This window comes from Amblyomma mixtum, chromosome 3 (assembly GCF_055824585.1).
Source record: "Amblyomma mixtum isolate Tamu chromosome 3, ASM5582458v1, whole genome shotgun sequence".
Taxonomy (NCBI): Eukaryota; Metazoa; Arthropoda; class Arachnida; order Ixodida; family Ixodidae; genus Amblyomma; species Amblyomma mixtum.
Genome location: NC_143014.1, coordinates 306529830 through 306552215, shown reverse-complemented (window position 1 = coordinate 306552215; position 22386 = coordinate 306529830). Strand labels below are relative to the sequence as shown.

General features: G+C 45.5%; 1 protein-coding gene across 3 annotated transcripts; it reads right to left on the bottom strand.

Moving 5' to 3' along the window:
• Nucleotides 1–1105: 1105 nt before the first annotated feature.
• On the bottom strand, nucleotides 1106–19077 carry LOC149355504 (uncharacterized). 3 transcript variants are annotated; one of them, XM_089583817.1, is made up of 6 exons: nucleotides 18714–19077; nucleotides 16063–16144; nucleotides 15416–15490; nucleotides 10813–10943; nucleotides 2793–2901; nucleotides 1106–1679 (listed from the first exon to the last, which is right to left on the bottom strand). In XM_089583817.1, exons 1-6 carry the CDS (start codon nucleotides 18727–18729, stop codon nucleotides 1466–1468), a joined length of 627 nt encoding a protein of 208 aa, XP_089439943.1. In that variant the 5' UTR covers nucleotides 18730–19077; the 3' UTR covers nucleotides 1106–1465. The 3 variants fall into 3 exon arrangements, with proteins under 3 accessions (XP_089439943.1, XP_089439944.1, XP_089439945.1); XM_089583818.1 differs by having other exon boundaries at nucleotides 1107–1679; nucleotides 16063–16141; nucleotides 18714–19075; XM_089583819.1 differs by lacking the exons at nucleotides 1106–1679; nucleotides 16063–16144 and having other exon boundaries at nucleotides 1686–2901; nucleotides 18714–19068.
• Between the last annotated feature and the right edge of the window lie 3309 nt (nucleotides 19078–22386).

Sequence of the window (22386 nt, the reverse complement as noted above, 5' to 3'; positions counted from 1 at the left end):
ATTGCATCAAGATCGTTGAGGCTCTCGGCAGCGAGATTGACTGCCCCGTAAATTCAGAAGATCTGGATACCGTGCACAGGGTTCCAACACGAAACAAGAATGAAAAAAACATAATTGTTCGTTTCCTTTCGCGAAACAAGAAGGCGGAATTCCTGGCAAAAGCTAGGAAAACACATCCTACAACGACATGCCTGGGTTTCCCTCAAACGCAGGAGGCTCCTGTTTATGTCAATGAGCATCTTTCACCTGACAACAAGGACCTTTTTTCGAAGGCTCACAAGCTTAAGAAAGATAACAAATGGGCCTTCTTGTGGACATCGAACTGTGTTATTCTAGCTAGGAAGGAGCAGAACAGCACAGTCTTTCGGATAAATAATGTAGACGACCTTGAAATTTTCCGTGAATAGACATACGGGTGCTGACGTTCTACATCTTTCTAACCGCCATCATGGCATCATATTCCCCAGAATATGCTCGTTCGATCTTATCCGAAGCTAAAGGTCTGTCTGCCATCCACTTCAATGCTCGTAGCCTACGGAAGAATTACGATAACATAACCGCTTTGCTTACTTCCCTTCAGCATCAATTTTCCATCATCTCATTTTCTGAAACTTGGCTATCATCCCTTGATAAAGATTTGTATGCTTTTCCTGGCTATTCATGCGAATACGCACACCGTGTTGATAACCCCTATGGTGGTTCGGCTATCTACATTTCAAAGCACATTGCTTACAAAAGACGTCTTGATTTGTGTTTGAATGTGAGTAAATGCGAATCGGTTTGGATAGAAATTGATTGCCGATCTACTGATGGCACAGAGAAGGTTATATGCGGCGCTATTTATAGGTCTCCTTCAAATGATGCGTCTGAATTTTGCCGGGCTTTTGAACTAAGGAACATGTCACTTAGCAATGGAGCGATGCAAGATCCTATGCAGATCCCATTCTTTTGAATAAAAACAGTTCAAAAGAATGGGATCTGCATAGGATCTTGCATCGCTCCATTGCTAAGTGACATGTTCCTTGCTAAGCTTGACAGGGCACTCGAACAATCACTCATGAGCTCAACATTTGCAAGAGTGGTCCGATATGTAGATGATTACCTAATTTTACTAGATTGTGACCCGGCTAGCTTCGCTGCGGAAGTGAATGACCTGTGCGCGATATTCTGTGAAGTGCTTTCGCCGCTGGAAATTACGCATGAAGTGGCTGTGAATGATCGCTTTAAGTTCCTTGATCTGACCTTATATTTTACTGATTTCCATGTATGCTGGGCATTTGATCCTAGGGGTAAAAAGCCCTTACTTCCATACAGCTCAGCCCATTCGAAGCTTGTTAAAAGAGGCATTGTGGCGTCATGCTTTCAAAATGCCATGCAAAAATCCTGCCCACACAAGTTTGAATTTAGTTTCTCCAATCAGGTTGATAGGCTAACAGACGCAAAATACCCCCTTCATATTCTGGCATCAGTAGCAGAAGGGATATTGAAAAAGCTGAAGGAGGGCAAAGCTGTCCCCCATTCCAAGCAAAAAAATCTGGCAGTAATACCTTATGTTCATGTTGTGTCCCACAATTTGAAGAGAATAGGCAAAAAGGCAGGAGTAGATGTTGTTTTTTCGGCTCCTGTCAGACTGAGTGGCTTGTGTGCGAGAGTTAATCGCCCGGATAAAAGATCGGAATCTGGTCATAATTGCAAGAAAAACCACAGGATGAAGTATGTGCCATGCCAAGACAACGTGGTGTACTCAGTCCCGTTGAAGTGTGGTGGGTCATACATCGGCCAAACTGGCCGGTGTCTTAATGAAAGACTTAAAGAGCACGCAAACAATGTCAAGAACACGGCCCGCCACATAGGTACTCACTGTCGTGACTGTTCATGTTACCCAGAATTCAAAAACAGCCAAGTTGTTACCAAACACAAGAATAAGCTTACACGAGAGATTATTGAGGCATCTGAGATCATGAAGCTGGGTGCGAATTGTATCAGCACTCCTTCCGTTGCCATCTCGGTGAAAGAGCACAACTTCCCGATTTCAAATGATCGATGTACACGCGATACAGCTGCATGCGCATAATGACTGGGATTGATACTTTCTGCTGCTCTCTGTTTCTTTGTTTTTTCTAAGGTGCAAAAGAGTATATATATGCTGTTAGCATCCGGAATAAACATTTGTTGTCAGTTCAGCGCTGTTTTTGTCCCCTTCTTCCCTTGGCCTTGTGCCGTTGCGCTGCTTCACTAAGAGATTCTTAGTACAGATACTGCAACCTGCTTCTGCGTAGTGACAGCGGTTTTAGAGAAAGTTTGAACAGAAAGACATGTCGCTGGCATGGCCGTATACTGTGCACTGCACATCTCCGAAGGGTTGTAGTAGTCATATTCCTGGCGCGTCGTTCATATTTTTTCGAGATTCATCCGACAGCTACTTAATGTGCAGCAACAGAGCGCTCGCCTGCCTTGTCTAAAGCCGCCTCTTCCACGCTGAAAAGCCTGGCTGTGTGCGGTCTCAGAACAGTCTGCTAATGTGGTCCATAAGTGCTGTTAACAGTCTGGTTCATAAATATAATCTTCTGTGCGTCATCTCAGTAGCAGACTATCCTTAAGCAGAACTTGGGTAAAGCAGTATCTCACTATAGTAGGCAAATTCCAGTGCGATTTGCAGGTTATTCCAGTGCCTAAGTGTACCATACAGACAGTTAGGAAATACAGTCAAGTTACGAGTTTTGTAAGCACATGAGCTTACCCAATCTATTCATGCATATAACAAGAGACTATTGGCTTGAACAGATATTTACCGCCGCAGGCCACAGCACTTCTGTGCCAGGTAGCGCGTCACCTTCTTGTGGTACTTTTGGAGATCCTCAGCCGAGCAACCCTTCAACTTCAAATAGTGCCAGAAGGAATCTGCACAGATGGGGTAATAAGTAATGTTAGTGTGGTTGAATATAAAAAATGAGCAGATCGAATAATGAGCATTAATACACCTAACATAGGTTGTCAGTTCGAATCCGTGCTGCAAGAAAGGCTCTAACTTAACTAGTAAGTTTATGCTGCACGACAGGCTGAATCGTATGACACCATCTGGTACATTCATGCCAAACGGTTCACCCACTAATTTTACAGGAATGTCGTGACTAAGCAGCCAGACTTTAATGCCTGCCAGACAGATATACATATACTGATCGATATAGTTTAGTTTCGAGCTGTGGTGCTCGAGCATCACACTGCCACCTGCTATTATTTTATTCCATTATCTAACCACCTCGGCTCCCATGGCAACTACTGGGATACACTGCTGCATTGGAGGCTGCCAACTTGGGTTCTATCCGTGGAATCAGCACAACTCAGGCTCAAAACGCAACCAGGCTGAGAACGCAACGCAATGCTCTAAAATTACTACCTCGGGCTAATAGCTCTGGGAGCAAAGCTTCACACACTGGTGCATAATATTATACTTCAGATACATCCAGCAAAGCAGTAGAGAGAAAAGCCCTTTGATGAATAACAAAATTTAGCTGGAGTTTAAAAACCCACTTGCACTCTGCGTAGGTTTGGGACTTGGGGGAAAAAGAGAGGTGCAGGAAATTGCAAAGGTTTTCAAGCAATTTCAACAAAATTTCAAAAATTATACAGCCCCTGAATTAGGGATGGCATACATCAAAGTGGTGACAAATGGAGTGACAAAGTTCCTTACACAGTGTGTGCACTGATGAGGAATGAGGAGGATTTGGTGTTTAACTGGAAGATTAACAGCAAATAAAGTTTATTGCGCATATCTGCTGCCTATGAAAGGCTAACCGCCGAATTCAGAAGTGCGCCTCAACTCGATACTCCGTCTCCACTCTGTGGAGTGGAGAAAACAACTGCTCTTCCATTTGATGGGCAGTTAGGATTGAAGAATGCCACTCGGCATTTCTTCAGACAAGGAGCTGCTCTAGAGACCTTCTTCCAACTGCCGTCCCTCGAGGAAGCATGAAAGGCAAATGATGAGAATAAGGCGAAAAATTGCCTTTGGCTACAAAAAAGCATGGCATGGCTATTATGTGTCTGTTTTATCACGCTGCACCACCTTAAGAACACAAAGAACCTCACCGTTTATTAGCCTAGTAAAACATCTTTTGCAAGCTGCCTGACGAAAGCAACAGAGAAAAACTACCGGAAACGCTTGCACATCTGGCAACCTTTGCCACCAATGATGTAGCGTCTATGTAGGCATTTACGAATGGTGTAAAAACTGCCGTTCGTCAACTTGTGGGAGGCTGCAGGCCAGCGGCGAAGCTGAGAAGTACCAAAATGGGTTTGGATTTATGGGGTTTAATGTCCCAAGTGACTCAGGCTATGAGGGATGCCATAGTGAAGGGCTCTGATAATTTCATCCACATGGGGTTCTTTCACGTGCACTGACATCGCACAGTACACAAGCTTCCAGCATTTTGTCTCCATCAGAATGCGACTGCCGCGGCCAGGATCGATCCTGTGTCTTTGAAGTCAACAGCTGAGCACCGCAACCCCTGAGACTGCTTCATCATCAAATTATGCATTACATAAATGACACTGCATCACAGAAAAGGACTAACAGTCATGGCCAAACTGTAGTTACAGCCAAAAGTTGGCACCGTGACCCTGCTCCCCACATCCAAAAGCTTAGACAGCTTCAGCCAACACACAGGAATCAGATTGTCTCCCAAACCCCATGACACTGCCTCCCAAAGAAGGTGGCAGCCAATAAGTGGGCAACAAAAAAGTAAACTGTGGGTAACAACTTGAACGTCTTGCATCACGCTACAAGGTGATGTGAAATTTGAGGAAAGGCCCCAAGAAGCACATAATTTTTAGATTTTCAGAGCACTCTTAGCCCTTTAAATGCCAAATGTTTTCCTAAAAAACATGCCAGAAATTTTAAGGAATCAATTTTTTTGTGTACATTATTCTTGAAGCCACTTCATTGCATACACATGGGTAGCTGCAGAGCAGTCAGCTCAATGCACCGATTGTGGTTGACAGCACTCAGACATACAGACAAGGGACAGAAACAAAAAAGATGATGGCACAGGCACTGAACTTAAAACTTTTCCCAGAACTGCCGACATACTGCATAAATACCCACACCACAGGCACCAACACGCAGCGATTTATGCACTCGTGGTAACAAGAAGTGGTATGAGAAGTAGTGGAAAAACAACAAAAGCTAGAAGCAAAAACCAGAGGACACAGCACAGGATAAAACCAGAACAAGGTGAGAGAAAAATTTATAAGCAAGTCATTTTTAAAAGACTGCCAACAGTGGATAGGTTTGACCGAAAGAATATTTAAGAACTGGTCTGATAAAATGGAACTAAAAAACCTTATACACAAACACAGACCAAGCCCAGTGAAAAAAAAAATGAAGGAGAAATGGCAAGAAAAAACACGCAATAGAAGCAAAATGGCGATTGGGTAAGCAAACGAGAATTAAGCAACAAGCGAAGGTGAAGTGTGCTAAAAATTAAAAGGATAAAAGGGGAATAAAAACGCGCATGAGCCACAAAGGTGAAGCCAACAATTAAGATGGTAGTGGAAGATGACGTACAGTGAAGCCGAGAGATAAAATATAAAAAAGTGAAATTCAATAACCAGTATGAAGGCAAAAATCAAGGAAAAACACCAAAAGAGGGAAGTTGGCAGAAGAGGCAAGGCATGTAACACACATGTAGAACCAGGGCTAGATCAAGTACGTCCACAAAGAAAGGCAATCCTCCGAGTGAAACCAAGCGTGTTCTTTACATTCACCCCGGAGCCTGAAAATCTCTGCGGCTTCCACCATTGCATTGCGTCAGCTTATTACGGGGCTCTATTAACACAGTGGCTTTCTCGAACTTTGGGCAGCATGGCTTTTTTGCGTCCCATTATCAGCAGTGGACTTGCAGGTACCTAAGAGATGTACCCGATAAATCAGTGTAATGCTCTCTTAGCCTTCCATTGATGCCAATGTATACCTTGCAGCAAGAAAAAGGGATTGAGAAAGCACTTCTTGTGCATGCCACTAAGGGTTTCTGTGCAATGCAGTGCAGCCTGTTTCTTTTTTCTTTTTCATTGACGATCCTAGAGAGGTGTGATAGGTGATGGGGGGGGGGGCGGCAGCAAAAAAAGCATCTACTCTATCTCTCGAATTTTCTAAAGGTAAATTTCACAGAACCTTAAGAAAATCGGAGAGAAAGCAGGAGTAGACATTGCCTTTTCTGACCCCCTAGCACCTATTGCAGTTGCGGAATCCTAAATGAAAAAAAAAGACGCTGCACCACGCAGCACAGAAAACCCTTAGCGCCATGCGCGGAGGGCATTTAATCAATCCTTTTGTCTTGCGGCAAGGTATACATTGGCATCAATGAAAGGATAAGGGAGCATAAGATTGATTTATCGGGTACATTTCTCGGGAATCTGCCAGTCGGAAAGAGCAAAACCACAAAACTATCACACAGAGGCAGGTGACAACACAAGGCCGTACTGACAACTGAAAATTTATTGAACAGCAGTGCTTATATAGACAAGTCACGTGTGTAATCTGCAAACAATCGTAAAGAGGCAAAAAAATTCAATGGCAACCATAGAGCTGAGCAAATATGACAATCACCTGCTCAAAAACGAAACAAAAACAACCGGGGGAAACACAGACAGAAACGCTAATTTTCCTTAAAAATGAACACAGTAGGCGTGCTGACACACTTATCTGGCTCTGACCTCAAGATGGCAACAGCCTCGACAATTTCTCTTTCCAACTGCTTCTTTCTTCATCCAATAATCTGTGTGCAGTTCAGTTTGGGATAGCAGTCTACAATGAGACAGTGAGTGGGACGGCAAATGCCTCCGGGTCTACTCAAGGAACACGCATACTCTTGCAAACAAATGTGTAAACATCTACCACTTTGGACGATATAAAACTGGCCACAGGTGAGGGGAATCTCGTACAACATGCCCGTTGGCGGTACTTTTTGAATGCCTCATGCCATGTGCAACGGGGGTGGTGTACACGATTCCTCTCAGCTGTGGTCGATTTTATACCGGCCAAATTGGTAGATGGTGAAACACTCCCTTGCAAGAGTATTAGCATTCCTTGGGTAGGCCCGGACGACCTTGCCTGCCTGTCCACTGTCCCAGTTGTAAAGACTTAACCTAAACTGAACTGCACACTATTATTGGATGAATAAAGGGCCAGTTGGAAAGAAATTCTCAAGGCTGTTGCCATCCTGAGGTCGAAGCCAGATAGGTGGGATAGCACGCCTTCTGTGTCCATTTTTCAGAAAGAATTGGAATTTGTTTCCCTCCCTAGGTTGTTTTTGCAATGATTGTTTGCAGATTACATGCGCAACTGATCCATATGAGCACTCATTTCTTCAATAAATGTTCAGTTGTCGTACCGCCTTGTGTTTTGCCTGCCTTTGTCCCATTCTGTTTTGCGGTTTTTCTAACGATTTCCAACCAACTGGCCTACAAGCACGTCCTAAATCTGCAAGTCCATTGCCAAAACTGTGACCGAAAAAAGCCATGCCACCCATGTTCGAAAAAGTGCCATTGTGTTAAAAAAGCACCAGAATAAGCCGACATGAACTGGTGGGAGCCGCCGGGATTCTGAGGCTCGAGGATTAATGGGCAAGAACACCCTCAGAAAAAAAGATTGCCTTTCTTCAGGATGTTTGACCTAGCCCTGGTTTTAAAAACATCTTGCATGCCTTGACTTTTCTGCCAACTCCTCTATTTTCGCGTTTTTGTTTGCTTTTATCTTTAATACTAATTGAATTTCACATTTTGATATTTTATAATTTAACAAAACTTCTGTTTGGGCTAGATGGTGCATAGCTATAAATGAAATGAAATTTAAGTGCACACGAAAAACGCACACAAGAGGAGATACACACAGGACAGGCGCTAACTTCATCTGATTTATTCGCAGGTAAGAGAGCGAAAATATATACATAAAACGAGGCATGCGCAGTAAAGAAACAGATCCTCATATCACAATGCGTGCTCAAGGTATCTGTATTCTGCCTGCAAAAGATTAACTGATGTATCACTCACACAGTCATGCCCCCTCTTCCTGATGTGAAATGCTTCTAATAATTCACGTGCCGTCTTATCACCGCTCCTGCCAAGAATCTTTATCTCCTTCAGCTGCGGCTCGGCTCTGCAGTTCGCACAATGGTCAGCCAAATGTGTCCCTCCACCCCTTAATGCCCGCAAATGTTCCCCCGCCCGGTCATTGACACACCGCCCAGTCTGGCCTATGTAAGCCCTACCGCAGGTCAAAGGTATCTCGTAAACGACACCGGAACAGCAGTCGACATACTTCTTTGAGTGCTTCTTCCTGCAGCCACTCTTCTTTTCCGTGCACGAAATGCGTGAGCAAAGGTGGGCAAGTTTCTTCGGTGCGGAGAACACCACAGGAACGCCGTGTCGGCTTGCCACCTTCTTCACATGATGGGCAACCTTGTGGATATACGGAACCACTACTGGTTTAAACGAGTTCCTTTCTAGTACGTTCGCTTTGGCGAACATGACCTGCTTGGTTTTTCGAAGAAGGGCCTCGGCCACAGAAACAATGACCGCGCCGACATAGGTACATAGGCACGTCCTCAGTAGGTACCTGCAGAAACACCTAGGCTCTCTACAGGTCCATGACCCCTTTACTGTAAAAAACTCGCTGCAGGTTGTACAGTTTCTCGAGGGTAATTCTGCAGTTGGGTATATGTTCTCGGTAGATGTGGAAGATCTGTTTTATTCTGTGCCCCACGATGTTTTGTTCGGTGATGTTAGGAGCGCGATAGAAGAAAGCGGAGAGGTGGAGTTCCAGAACTCATGCGGTCTTACAGTGGACAATTTTATGCGCGTTCTTGAGTTTTATTTAGGTGTCACTTTTATCTCTTTTGAGAATAAATTTTATCGTCAGAGACAAGGGATCTGCATTGGGTCCTGCGTAGCCCCTGTGCTTTGTAACCTGTTTTTAGCTTTTATTGACCGCGCCCTTGAGCAAAGCTTTAATGGGAAGGGAGTGCTGAAAGTTTTTAGGTACGTAGACGATTTTCTTATTGTTTTGAAAAAACTAAACAACATTTCTTACACCGAAGCAGTTGGCAGCATCCTGGAGAGCTTTCAGCAGAACGGGAGGGGATTGAGATTTACGCACGAACTCCCTTTACAAGGTTCGTTGCAGTTTTTAGATGTCAATTTTACTATAGGAGTTGATCATGTTTGTTGGGAGTACGCTCCGAGGGCACAGAAAGAGCTTTTACCTTTTGATTCCGCTCATTCCAAAACAGTTAAGAGGTCTATTGCCGGCCTATGCCTGGGGTCTGCTCTCTCGAAGTCGTGCCCGCGTGCTATGCAGTGTAGCTTTAATAAGCAAGTACGCCGGCTACTTATGGCTGGGTTCCCCTGCGCGGTCATTGTTTCTGTGGCCGAGGCCCTTCTTCGAAAAACCAAGCAGGTCATGTTCGCCAAAGCGAACGTACTAGAAAGGAACTCGTTTAAACCAGTAGTGGTTCCGTATATCCACAAGGTTGCCCATCATGTGAAGAAGGTGGCAAGCCGACACGGCGTTCCTGTGGTGTTCTCCGCACCGAAGAAACTTGCCTACCTTTGCTCACGCATTTCATGCACGGAAAAGAAGAGTGGCTGCAGGAAGAAGCACTCAAAGAAGTATGTCGACTGCTGTTCCGGTGTCGTTTACGAGATACCTTTGACCTGCGGTAGGGCTTACATAGGCCAGACTGGGCGGTGTGTCAATGACCGGGCGGGGGAACATTTGCGGGCATTAAGGGGTGGAGGGACACATTTGGCTGACCATTGTGCGAACTGCAGAGCCGAGCCGAGTGATAAGACGGCACGTGAATTATTAGAAGCATTTCACATCAGGAAGAGGGGGCATGACTGTGTGAGTGATACATCAGTTAATCTTTTGCAGGCAGAATACAGATACCTTGAGCACGCATTGTGATATGACGATCTGTTTCTTTACTGCGCATGCCTCGTTTTATGTATATATTTTCGCTCTCTTACCTGCGAATAAATCAGATGAAGTTAGCGCCTGTCCTGTGTGTATCTCCTCTTGTGTGCGTTTTTCGTGTGCGCTTAAATTTCATTTCATTTATTGATATTTTATCTCTCGTTTTTACAGTAGCTCATCTTCCTCCTGTAGCCATGTTAATTCTTGGCTTCACCTTTGTTGCTCATGCGCATTTATTCCCCTTTTATTCTTTCAGTTTTTTAGCTCACTTCACCTTTGTAGACCACCAATTCTTGTTTGCTTGCCCAATCACCATTTTCTTTTCACGGCATGTTTTTTCTTGCCATTTTACTTTTATTTCACTGCCCTTGATCTGTGTTTGCGTGTAGTGTTTTAGTTCCGTGTTATCAGACCAGTACTTGAAAATTTTGGTCAAACCGTTCCACTGTTTCACGTGCTGGTGGTCTTAAAAATGACTTGCTTAAAACTATTCCTTTAACCTTGTTATGGTTTCATCCTTCCCTGCTCTATAGTCTTGGTTTCTGTTTCTAGTTTGTGTTGTTTTCCCACTATTGGCCATATCACTTATTGTTGCCACGAGTGCATAAAATTGCCACCTGTTGGCGCCTGTGTTTTGGTTATATATGCAGTGTTTCGGTGATTCTGGAATAAATCTGTAGTCAGCACCTGTGCCCTCACATTTTTTCTTTCTGACCCCAGTCTGTGTTTCTAAGCTCTGTCAACCACAAAGGATCAGACCAACTAGACCGACAGCTTGTCCTATTCAAGCTCAATGCGTACTTTTCAAAGAAATGCTATGGCGAAAACACTGTACTTACAGTAAAGCCTGCTTGACTGAGCGAATACCACTGGCAATTCGCAAATTCCCAGCCTGCTCCTGATTGCTGGCTCAAGCCGCACGCAACTTTGTGGCTTGCACGACTTCCACGCAACTCTTGGTCCCTTGAAACTGAAACATAGAGGGATGAGTGAGAGATATCAGATTTGATATGCTTGTATTGCGGCAATGACTAAGAAAAAACGATATTTTCCATAAGAACAATTATTATTTCACACTAGCTTCGCAGAGTAAACCTCGTTTATCACGACCTCGTTAACACTGACATACTGCACAGTCCCAGCCTGACTGCATCTAGTTCTATGGTGTCATATGCTTGTTAGCTATGAGCCCTTGGCCTTGCACCGGTTAATACAGACAACCACGGAATGGGCAATCAGCTCCGACCTTTTGAGTCATAGATACTCACAAGCTCAGTGGTCCCAGGGGTTCTAGAAATATTGGCAGGGCGACACAGTAACAAGCATTCCGCACCACTTGCTCTCGCTTCATTGCAAAAAAACTCTCACAGCAGACCTGTCCTCCATTTTGCAGTGTGAAAATAATCAAATTCAAAGCATGCACACAAAATGTGGACCTCTCTTCGAACAGAGCTTCAGAAATACGGGTATAATTATTGTAATTAAACCTACCTGCAGTTTTCAATTTATCCTAAAATTTTATGCAACTCGACAAGCAAAAAGCATTAAAAAGGAATTAAAATAGCCAGCACTGTTTAAACAATATAGCTACGAAGAAATACGAGACGTATCCACTACTCTCCAGTGGTTCTTTAGCTTCATGCATTATCAATCTACACTTTCTTACAGGCACATTTGCACGTGAAACTTGGGTTTAACCCAATCTTGATGAATCTTTCTGGAATGCAACAATCAGGAGAAACCAGTTTTACTCAAAAACAAAGGGCCCTATACAATGCATCACAAGGCCGGCTAGGCGCACTCAAGACTACAGCCCCTTCCACAAGTCTCCAATTTGCCTGTCCTCTACAAGTTGCAGGATCCCTGTCCACTGCTTGTCGAATTTCGCTATCCCGCCTTGCTAGTTCTCCCACTGCCCTTCTCAAACTCTTGGAATTCTGTTGCTCTAGCAGATCATCAGCTATTGTATTATTTTTTGTTTTAGCACTACACACTCCATGCCAACAATGCTGGATAATGTACTTTAAATAGGTTTGTAGAGCGTGCAAGTGGCTTGCAGCTTGACAAATAGGTGAGAAAAAAACGCGGAGCCTGACAAATAGGTGTGAAAAAAACGTGGGTTATTTGGAAGAAATGGGCTTGGGCAGGAGATGTAATGCAAAGGCAAGATAACCAGTGGTCCTTAAGAGTGATAGAGTGGATTCCAAGAGAAGGCAAACGTAGCAGGGGGCAGCAGAAAGTTAGGCGGGCGGATGAGATTAAGAAGTTTGTGGGGATACGGTGGCCACAACTGGCGAAGGACAGGGTTAATTGGAGAGACATGGGAGAGGCCTCTGCCCTGCATTGGGTGTTAGACTGATGATGATGACAACCTGGTGAATTTGCCTCGCAACAACCGCTGCAGCCTGATATTTTGTAGAGCAGCACAATGGCCTTCATTTTTTGAGTGGTGAAGTATTCAAATAGCATTTTGTTTCAACCATGAGTGTAAAGGGAAGACATTTTATGTTGCACAAAATGAAGGAATTACATGCATACTGGGCTTTGGAAGAATGCCCTGTGGACATTACAAAACACTGCCATCCTTGCTTTATCTCTGCCAGGTAACAAAATTCATTATTCTCCAAATACTTTGGACAAAGACAAGCTGCCGTGCACTCATTCGAGCTCAGTGGACTTTCCCTCAAACCAATCTTCAGTAAATAATATCAGGATTAGGCAAAAGTAACTGCAGTGTATTTCAGTGAGTCAGTGCCTTTTACAGAAAGTTTTGGAAACAGAAAAGTTTATGAGCTTTGTGAGCACATGATTGCCCAATCTATTTACATAGTCAAATGGGAAATTTGCCTTCCTATTCAATTTATGCACATTCAAACAATATTTACCGCTGTAGGCCACATCAGTTCTGTACCAGGTAGCACATGCCAAAAAAAAGCCTTGATAGCGTAATAAGTAATGTGTGGTTGACTATAGAACTTAAAATCTAGACCATATCTCTTGGATCTAATCTTGACATATTTCTGCATAATACTATACTGCAGATACAAAAAGCAAAGCAATAGAGAGAGACAGAGAAACTTTGCTAATGAAATGAACAAAATATTTACTTAAAATCACTGACCTGTTACTCAGCATGAGGGAGGAAATAAGAGGGAAAGACGAAGGAAAACAGGTGCAGAAAATTGTTAACGTTTAGAAAATAATAAATTTAAACAATTTTTGGAAATGATGTATTCATTACTTTACTTGGTTTTAAAGGGTTTAATGCCACAAAGCGGCGCAGGCTATACAGGGCGCTATTGTAGAGGACTGGAAAATTCTTTAGGTGTGCTGACATCACACGGTACCTGGGCCTCTAGCATTTCGTCTCCATTGAAATGAGACTAGTACAGCTGGAATCAAAACTGGCTGGAATCGAACCTGCCTCTTCCGGGTCAGCAGCCAAGCACAATAACCACTCAGCCACCATGACGGCTCCCATTTGGGGTGACATGCATCAATGTGGTGACTGACGGGGCTGACAAATTTCACTTCAGAGAGGGTGTGCATTGATGAGGTTATATAGTTCAATTCTCCCTGTGCCACATAATTAGACAGGTAAAAATTTATTATGAGCATATGCTGCCTATGGCAGGCCAAGAGATGTAAGACACAAAGCATATGTCCATAAAATGAAAGCAAGAACAGCACAATTTCCTGCTGTGAGTAACCGCTCCACTATCCAAAAGGATAGCCAGCTTCTTTAAAAAATGTATGTCCTGCCTATGTCCATTTATGATTCCCGCTCAGATTTTAATTCGCATTTATTTCCAACCAACTCAGTTCTCTCCCAATCTCTTATCATTAACCCTATGATTTTCCTGAGTGGTTCACCGCACTGTTCTCAATTTTAAGCCCTTTGTAAAGTACCCCACTTTTCCCGACAGCTTAGCAAAGGCAAAGCAGTTTAAAATTTCTTTTTGAGCATACTGCAAGGTGCTGCTCGTAACTTCTGAGTGCATGCCTAAGGCAATAAACCCCTTTCTTATTCTCCCAACCATTTCTTTCAAATGCTCTATATCTGTGCATGACCTGGCCGAGGTGTATTCTGTTTCGACTTCCAGTACCTTACTGCATTTCATAAAAAGGCCTCTTTCCTGATTATTAAGTATTGATTTAGCTCTCATTTTCACACTGAGTATTGATGTCCTCAATCATTTGCAAGAATTCATCACTTATACTACAACTCACCATTAATACTACAATAACATGAAATCAAATATAACTGAGCGGTTCTCCATGAGTCTTCGCATTTCCTGAACCAACCTGCTGCTATGCAGAGAGGGTCACCTCGTCTAGCATCATCACATCTTGTTCAGGGTATGTGGGTTGTGCAAAGTAAACAACAGTTGATTTCAGGTCACTGCAGTCAAAGCTACAAAGTAGCTGGTGCAATGAAATGTTAGTTCTAAGAAGGTCTGCTCGTTTTTTTTTATGCAGGCCCAAGTGAACACAGGCTAAACTGCATGCTGTTTGATGTCAGTGCAGGATAAAGATCCCCAGGTGGCCAAAATTATTCTGCAGCCCTCTGCTACGGCACCTCTTTTCTTCTTTAACTCCCTCCTTTATCCCTTCCCTTGCATCATTGTTCAGGTGCCTATCAAGATGTGAGACAGTTACTCTGTCACTTCCTTGGCTCAAAAACCAATTTAAAATTTTTCAAGGATACTGTCAAGAACGTAGAGGTACAAACTGTACATTAGGAGAGTTTCAAATTGGGCTAGTTGGTGGTTGTTATTCTCGTGCCATGACGATGTGTTCACGGATTTGTTTTTGTTTTTTGTCTTGACAATGCCTATATATACATGCACTCAGAAATAAACTTGCAGTTGATAGTTTGCGCACATATGTTCTGTGTCGTCCCTGATTGTGTCCCCGTTCCTTCGTAAGCGCAACAATGCACGAGAATAACAAACTGTACAGTATAACCACATGCCACAGCAATAAACCAGCAATACATCTGCGCTGACAGGAGCTTGCCAAGTACGCTGCAAGGATGCTATGCCACACAAGATTTGGTGTCATCATACAATGTTACTTTACTGACTGACATTTCAATGTACAAGCACTAAATACCATTAAAGTATTATTGTACAGCACAACGTTTTTAAAAGATAAACGAACATTTTGGCCCTTTTAGAGGACACACATGCATAAAAGGCAACAGGTGTGGAATAGTCACTGCACCTGAAGCAGGCTCAACTTTATAATAACAGCGCAGTGTCAAGAGCTACATGTGCGGCTATATTTCGTACAAATTTGCAGTTCATGTAATAAGCTGAGGTACTGCTGTAAAGTGCATGTAGAGTTCTGCATGCATTTTTAAACACAGCAGTGAGCCTATGTTGAAAATATTTTTCAAAACAGGCAGGTAAGGTATGCGTAACTGAAAAAGATAATTACCATGAATGGCTTGGAGGGATGGCACAGCTGAAGGCAGGAAGCACGCATGGCCCAGCAGATGCTGGCAGCTGGCAACTGCAGATAAATACGTCCCAACCAACAGCTGTCAGTGCCAGTGACAATGTCATGAATGACGACAAAACAAACTGTCGACTGCTTCAGAAACTAAAATGAGGTATTAATATAGGAACACAAAAAGCAATGAGGTGGCCCATGACAAAATAAATAAGGAGATTGTATGTGAAACACCCATACACATTCTTTGAGTACATTTACATGACTGTCATAACCACATTGAAAGATGAGCTGGCTGGAATACCGCTTTATTCTTATGCATGATGAAAAGAGCCCAACTATTCGAATATAGCATGCGCAGGCTTTAGTTAATTACTATTAGGGTGCCTTGCACCAGCGTCTAATGTATTCTTAAATTGAACATAGCACCCAGTCGACCAGTTTACCTTGCATAAATGAGAAGAGAAAATGCAAAAGACATGCATTCAATACCAAGGAGCCCGATATCTCACGTCACAACTGAGCATGATACGAAAATTAGTAGTGCATTTAACAAATTCCACACAAATAAAAACAGCAAAACATTTGTCGAGTGGTAATGCAAGTAGGGGCAAGAGCAAAAAAAAAAATACCGAAGAACACTGGTGAGTGAGGTGCAGGGAGGTCTGTGGGTAGGGTTCCGTGCCTGGGAACAGTTCCGAGCGCGGAGAACTGCTGCCGGCAGTCAACCAAGAATAAATAAGAGAAAGTGAAAATGAATAACAAACCATCACCAATTGCGAACGACCTGAAAGCGGGCCGCATAAGCGAGGCATACAGCAAAAAGCTTGAAATCCCAAATAAGTGTGCAGTTGCATCCCCAACAGTTCAGTGCCCTGAAGGAGAGGAAGCATGGACGCCTACAGTTCAGGGAAGACACAAGAACGACCTAACTGACATAATATTGCCAAATTCTGTTCCAATGGGGAAGCACAGATAAAAAGTTTACAAATGACTAGTACATATGCGCCAGCCTTCCACATGCGATCACTGTCTTCAAAATAATTTGCATGACGAATATTAAGAAGTAAGCACTGATCCGATGAGCACCAACACCGAGCAAAACCATCCGTCGTCTGTTCGCAGTTCGCCTAGCGCGAGTGCTTCATCGCGCAGCACTGCCGCTCATAATAATCTTCTAAATAGCACAAATCCATCCGATGGGTACCAGCCGCGAGCAAAATCACCCGTTGTCAGTTCCCTCGCCTGTTCTCAGCTGTCCACGCAAAAGCGCTCTCACCCGCGGCACTGATCGTCGTCTTCTACGCAGTACAAATCCATGCCAGTTGAATGTAGTAAACATTGTAGTTTTTCGCAGCGCTAGCAAGCGACCGCATAACTCTGCTGTGATCTCTGGTGGCATTTTTATTTACCACGGCACCTGAGTACTAAACGCAGACTATGAAGCAAGACTTGTCACGCAGGCTATACGTCCGTTCTTTTCAGGCAACGCATTATAGGCACCCTGCGCATCTAACTCCAGCGCGACGCGCGCGCCACTGGCGGCGGCGCGCGCGTCCCTGTCAGGAAGGCGGGGGCAGCCCGACAGCTCCCGCTGTGCTGCGCGCCGCCCCGAAGCAGTTCTGGGCGTCCTTACCGAGCAAAAAATGGCACATAACAACAGCAGGACACACTGCTGTGTTGCAGGATGCAATAATGCATATATAAATTCGCCTGGGACAAGGTTTTGTGGATTTCCGACGCGACATTGGGAGACTGCCCACCCTTCGCGACGGGCAACACGCACGTGCGGTTTCTGGTCAAGCAGTGGTCAAACCCATGCAGAAGCTTACTTGACTCATGCATGGCTGTAAACAATATGTGGTCTTGAAAAGCCGTGCATAACTCGCCCGCAGTCACGCCTGTGGAAGAAGCCGAAATTTTGCGCAGTAAAGAATCGTTTACCTTACTTCCAGTTATGCGCGGCATCCTTGCTCGCTTCCACTGCGCCTTGTCGTCCAGCGTCTTTTTCGACAGTAAAGGCACGTTTTCAGAGGAAACGGCAACATGTTCCTGATAAAGCTTTGCATCCACATCTGAACGACTGGGTGATAATTTAGTACAATGCTAATGTCGAAAATTTAGGGTACTTGTACTGAATGTGTAGAAATTAAACAAAGCTTGGAATGAAATCCCGCTTTTTGAGTACACGCATTCTGCAAGAATCCTGCATGAAATAGCTGGGATACTCCTTTTTTGCACAATCCCAGTCAAAAAGTTTTATGTTTTTCGCAGGAGTTTCAGTGCGCACAGGCGCTTCGCCGCAGCTTGCATCCTTTTCTGCTTGCAAAAGCTCGTTCATTGGACATCTCATATCATCAAAACACTGATGCACGTGTTGCAACGATAAGGACCTGGCAGTTGCTGGAAAAATTAGAAAATATGAGCGGCAGATTACGCCATGGGTACATCATTTCAAGGCGTAGTTTGAACAGGGCATTTCACATCGAACACCGAAGTTGCGGCAGACGAGAATGTTATGAAGTCAAGTTTGCGCCGCTCGCTCAAAAACTGGACTTTTCTAATTACCTTCAATGTTATGCCGCCTGGCCGTCTTTGAAAGTTTAGGGTAAGTTTTTTAAATGCAGGAACACTGCAGGCTTGCGGGTGGCTCGTTTTGGAGAGCGTTTCACACCGCTCCAAAAACACGGTAACGGCAGCAGCGTGTTTACATTTGCCTGCCTTGCAACTGCAGCTCGCGGCTACAAGCAGTCTACTGGAAGATAGCTACATAAAAAAAAAAATGAGTGAGAGTGCAGCGCTGATAGGCATTAGATAAAAAAATATTTATTAGCGTTAATTTGATCGTTTTCGGTGGCGCAGTGATGCTAGTCTGCGCAATGCACCGGGCTGCTACTTCGCTCCCGTCGCACGACACCACCTCTTTCACAGTGTGTACATGGCCTGCTTCAAAAAGCTTCGTTCCTTTCCTGACATTCGCTCGTCGAAAGAATTTTTCAGCCTCATGAATGAATAGGTCGAAATCCCGCCCCTACGAACAGCGGCAGCCGCTAGCAGACGCCATCCCTTCGCAGTCGCGGGGCGAGCCTTCCTGACAGGGACGAGGAATTGGCCGCGCGGGGGAGCTGAACGCAGCCTCGACGGTGGCGGTGCCTGGCGGGTGCCAGGCACCGCCAGGCACCGCCAGGCACGCAGACTGCCTCCACTGCCATCCCTATATAGCCGCACACTAATAACGCGTGTGAATACAGATCAGTAATAGAGAAGCGGTGACGGTACTCACCAATCATGCAGCTCATCCAGGCTTAGTAAAACCGCGCCGTCGTCTTCATTGCCTTTCCAGATGACAAGACGTCGTAGCGCTGCCTTTCTTCACGGCTTTGCCCGTCCAAACTCACCGATGTTGACTGGGCGTAATACTCGTCGTTGGCTTCCAAAACACACTTCTGTTCTTCACACATGTCCGCCGCACAAGCACTCAAACAATGCCATGAAAATCCAAATAACACAAAACGTGAGGCAACGCACGCACTGACATGGCGCCGGCGTCAGCGGCTTTGCCCTTGTTTTTGCGTCGTTGAAAAACTGCAACTCAAATGCGCTTTTTTACTACTAATATTTGAATTATGTTCAGAAGAAAAATATTTCAATTGTTTTAAATTTATTTTTTTTATTAAGTGCGAACACTAAAGCGCTTTTAAATACTTTTGTAGAAGCTGCGATCCTGTGATCCCATCACCCAGGGTGCCCCGGATGTTCTAGCAGACGATGGAGCAGACGACGGCGCAGACGACGCTGTTGACGGAATGAAATTTCGTTTGCTGCCAGCTAAAATCTCTTAATTGCGACAAAACGGGCAAAGAAATGCACCGTACCTCAAGCTGGTGCATATCAAGGATATGTTGGACGTGAGCGGTAGGACTGAGAGCAGCTGCGATGCATTACTTTGACTGACGCGGGCATGCTCGACGGAGATTTACACGAAACTGAGGGCTTAACTGTGACCCGTACAAGCGGATAACTTTGATATCAACTGCTTTGCGAAACTACGCCGATAGTTGCGTCACACTTTAGCTGATATGCAACAGCGGCTCGCACTCGCCGCATCTTGCTCGCGTGTACTTTCACAATTGAGCAAGAGCCCACATGGAAGCCGATAGAAGCAACTGTGTTTTCGAGTTCAGATTGTTCCGCGAAATACGAGCAGCTTGTTTTAGCACGCACTCGAATTGTAGTTCTCAGCCAGTGCGTCACGAGCGGTGACGATGGCCTCGATGACGAGCGTAAGAATCACCTTAAGGTGGCCGCAACGAAGCCGGTTTCCCAAGCGTATACAGTGAAAGCTCGTTAATTCGACCCCCGTTAATTCGGAAAATCGGATAATTCGACGCGCGCGCGAGGTCCCTACAATTATACATAGGAGACTATGGGGCGAAACTCTCGTTAATTCGAACAAATTTTGCCGTGCGTCGGTTAATTCGACTTCACTCCGCAGCCCGCCAAGCCGGTTTGCCGAGAGCAAAAAGAAAAAAAAAACTGCCATGAGCGGCGCTACTGTACGGCTGATAGGCCATCCGTATGGTCATATTATCATCCATCCATCCATCCGAGGAAGCGAGTTAGCGGCGGCCGAAGCGGCTGGCGTCTTTTTTTTGTGCTTTGTTGTGTCGCAGCAGTCGCTACGATCGCGGTTATTTACGGCGCCTTTTTTGGTAAATGCGCGCTTTGTCAGCGTGTTTACTGCGCTGCTTGTTGTTGCTGTTTTGTTGCGACTGAGAGAAGGGTGAAAGGAAATTGCAAGGGATTGCCTACTGGCTCAGCCGAGCCACCACCGCTGCCATGTGCAGATAGAGGAGAGTTAAAAGATCAGAGGAAAGATAAAGAGAAAAGATAAGACGCGCGTCCCAGCAACAACGCCGTCCCCGCGAACGCTGGCTGAAAAAACAGATAAGCGGGGAGCCGCGCTCCCTTCACCTCCTCCCCACCTCCTCCCCGCGCTGCTTTCGGGTGGGTAGCGCGCAGGGCCTGCGCGCCTCGCCTTTGTGTCCTGTCAGCTGACCGAGGATGAAATAATTAAAGTGACAGGCGCTGACAACGACGACGATTTACGATTGTGAGCAGTTGTCCCAAATGCCGAAGTGCACGGTGAAAGGAGCCGCAGAGAAGCCTTGTCTGTGCGGGAGGACTTCTGTGAACAAATCCCTGACGGCGCGTGTGCCGCGGAGCACCTGGCAGCTGTTAGAGCTATCGTAGTCGCTCAAATTCGCTCGAAAAAGCAGACGGTGATTACAGATTTCCTTGCCAAATAAAGGTATACGTCCTGTTGCGGCAAACATTGTTTTTTGTTGTTCATTCGAAAATTCGACATTCGGATAATTCGACAATTTTTCGCGGTCCCATCAGTGTCGAATTAACGAGCTTTTACTGTATGTGAGCTAAAAGTTGTTTACCTGTGCTGCAAACGTGGGCTCAGTCGCAGTCCAGCCGCTAGCTGCTCAGTTTTCCAGCCTTGCGAGCCCAAGTCGCTGGCTGCTGAGCATTGCGGGAGCTGAGCTTTCAGAAATGACACTGCCCGCGAGCGCGCCGGGCGACAAGTTTGCACTGCTCCCTGGATGTCGTATTCGTCGCTAAGCCTGGCAGGTTTCATATCGATGCCAGAGCTGAGAGTGCTTTCGAACTGGCTAGCGCTGAGGTGCTACTCTCTTCACTGTACGTTGTACTGTGAACCATGTCTCGTAGTGAAATAAAGATATGCGCGGTTTCCGCGCTAACGGTGACGTCGAGGACGAGTTTAATAAACGCTGTAAGGCAGCAGATATTCGATGCATATATGTGTGCTAAATTTGTTCACCTATGCTGCATGCAAACGTGAGAATAAAGTCTCGCTCAGTCGCAGGACAGACGCTCGCTGCTCGATTTTCCAGCCTTGCTTGCTCAGTTCGCGAGCTACTGAGCCAATCATTGAGCGAGCCGAGCTTTCGGCAACGACGCCGCCCGCGGGCGCGCCGGCCGACGAACTGCGCGCTGCTCTCTAGCTACCCTTGTCGTCGCTAAGCTTAGCCGATTGCACATCGACGCCTAAGCTGAGTGCGATTCGGAACTGGCTAGCACTGAGGTGCTACCCTCGCCACCATTTTACTGTGAGCCCCGCGTCATAGTGAAATAAGCTCGGTTTCCGCGACCCCTTCAGGAGCAGAGCTAGCAGAAGCCAGGCGAGCTGCAATGGGCAGCAGAAGCGGCTGTGGGAGAAAATTTGTTTTGCTGTTACCGCTTCTACCAACAACTCGATATTGGCTAACGATACTCTATCCCAGAGCTTAGTAAATAGACGTGAACAAACAATACCAGTGAATTTTTCTGACGCCGGCTTCCAGGCTGGCAGGCCGGTCCCGAGAAGAGCGCCCTTACGCTTGCATGGCAGTGGCGCACGTCAAAACCGCCCCGACATTCTACTCTTCGCTCAGGTTGTCGTAGCACACTGTTAATAGCGAGGGACCAGAACACTTTAGTGGACCGAGCGTGAGGGACCAGAACACTCTAGAGGACGAGGCGCGAGGGCGCAGGAGACTGAACCAAAGCGCGCGATCGACTGACGTCAGTCCCAAGACTTCTCATTTCACGTGAGAATCAAACGAGCAGGCGAGCTGCAGGTCACTCTTGTAGGTGTGAGGAAGTGTCGTGGAGCTGCTGCCCGATCGCAAGCGACTGCTGGCCGCATGACCTTTGCTATTGCGAGTGTGAATGGACATTAAACGCACGTTTACAGTAGGGAGTCACAGAGTTCGCGCGAGTTAATTAAGCCCCTTGGTCACGGAGGGGGAGCCCCGAACTAATACATCCTCATGGGGAAGTCACTCACTGACCGAATTCTTGCGGCGCGACTTCATGTCGCAGAACTCGCCACCCAATCCTTGGCGTCGCGGGGTAACGCCACGTCGACTGGCAAATATTCGGGT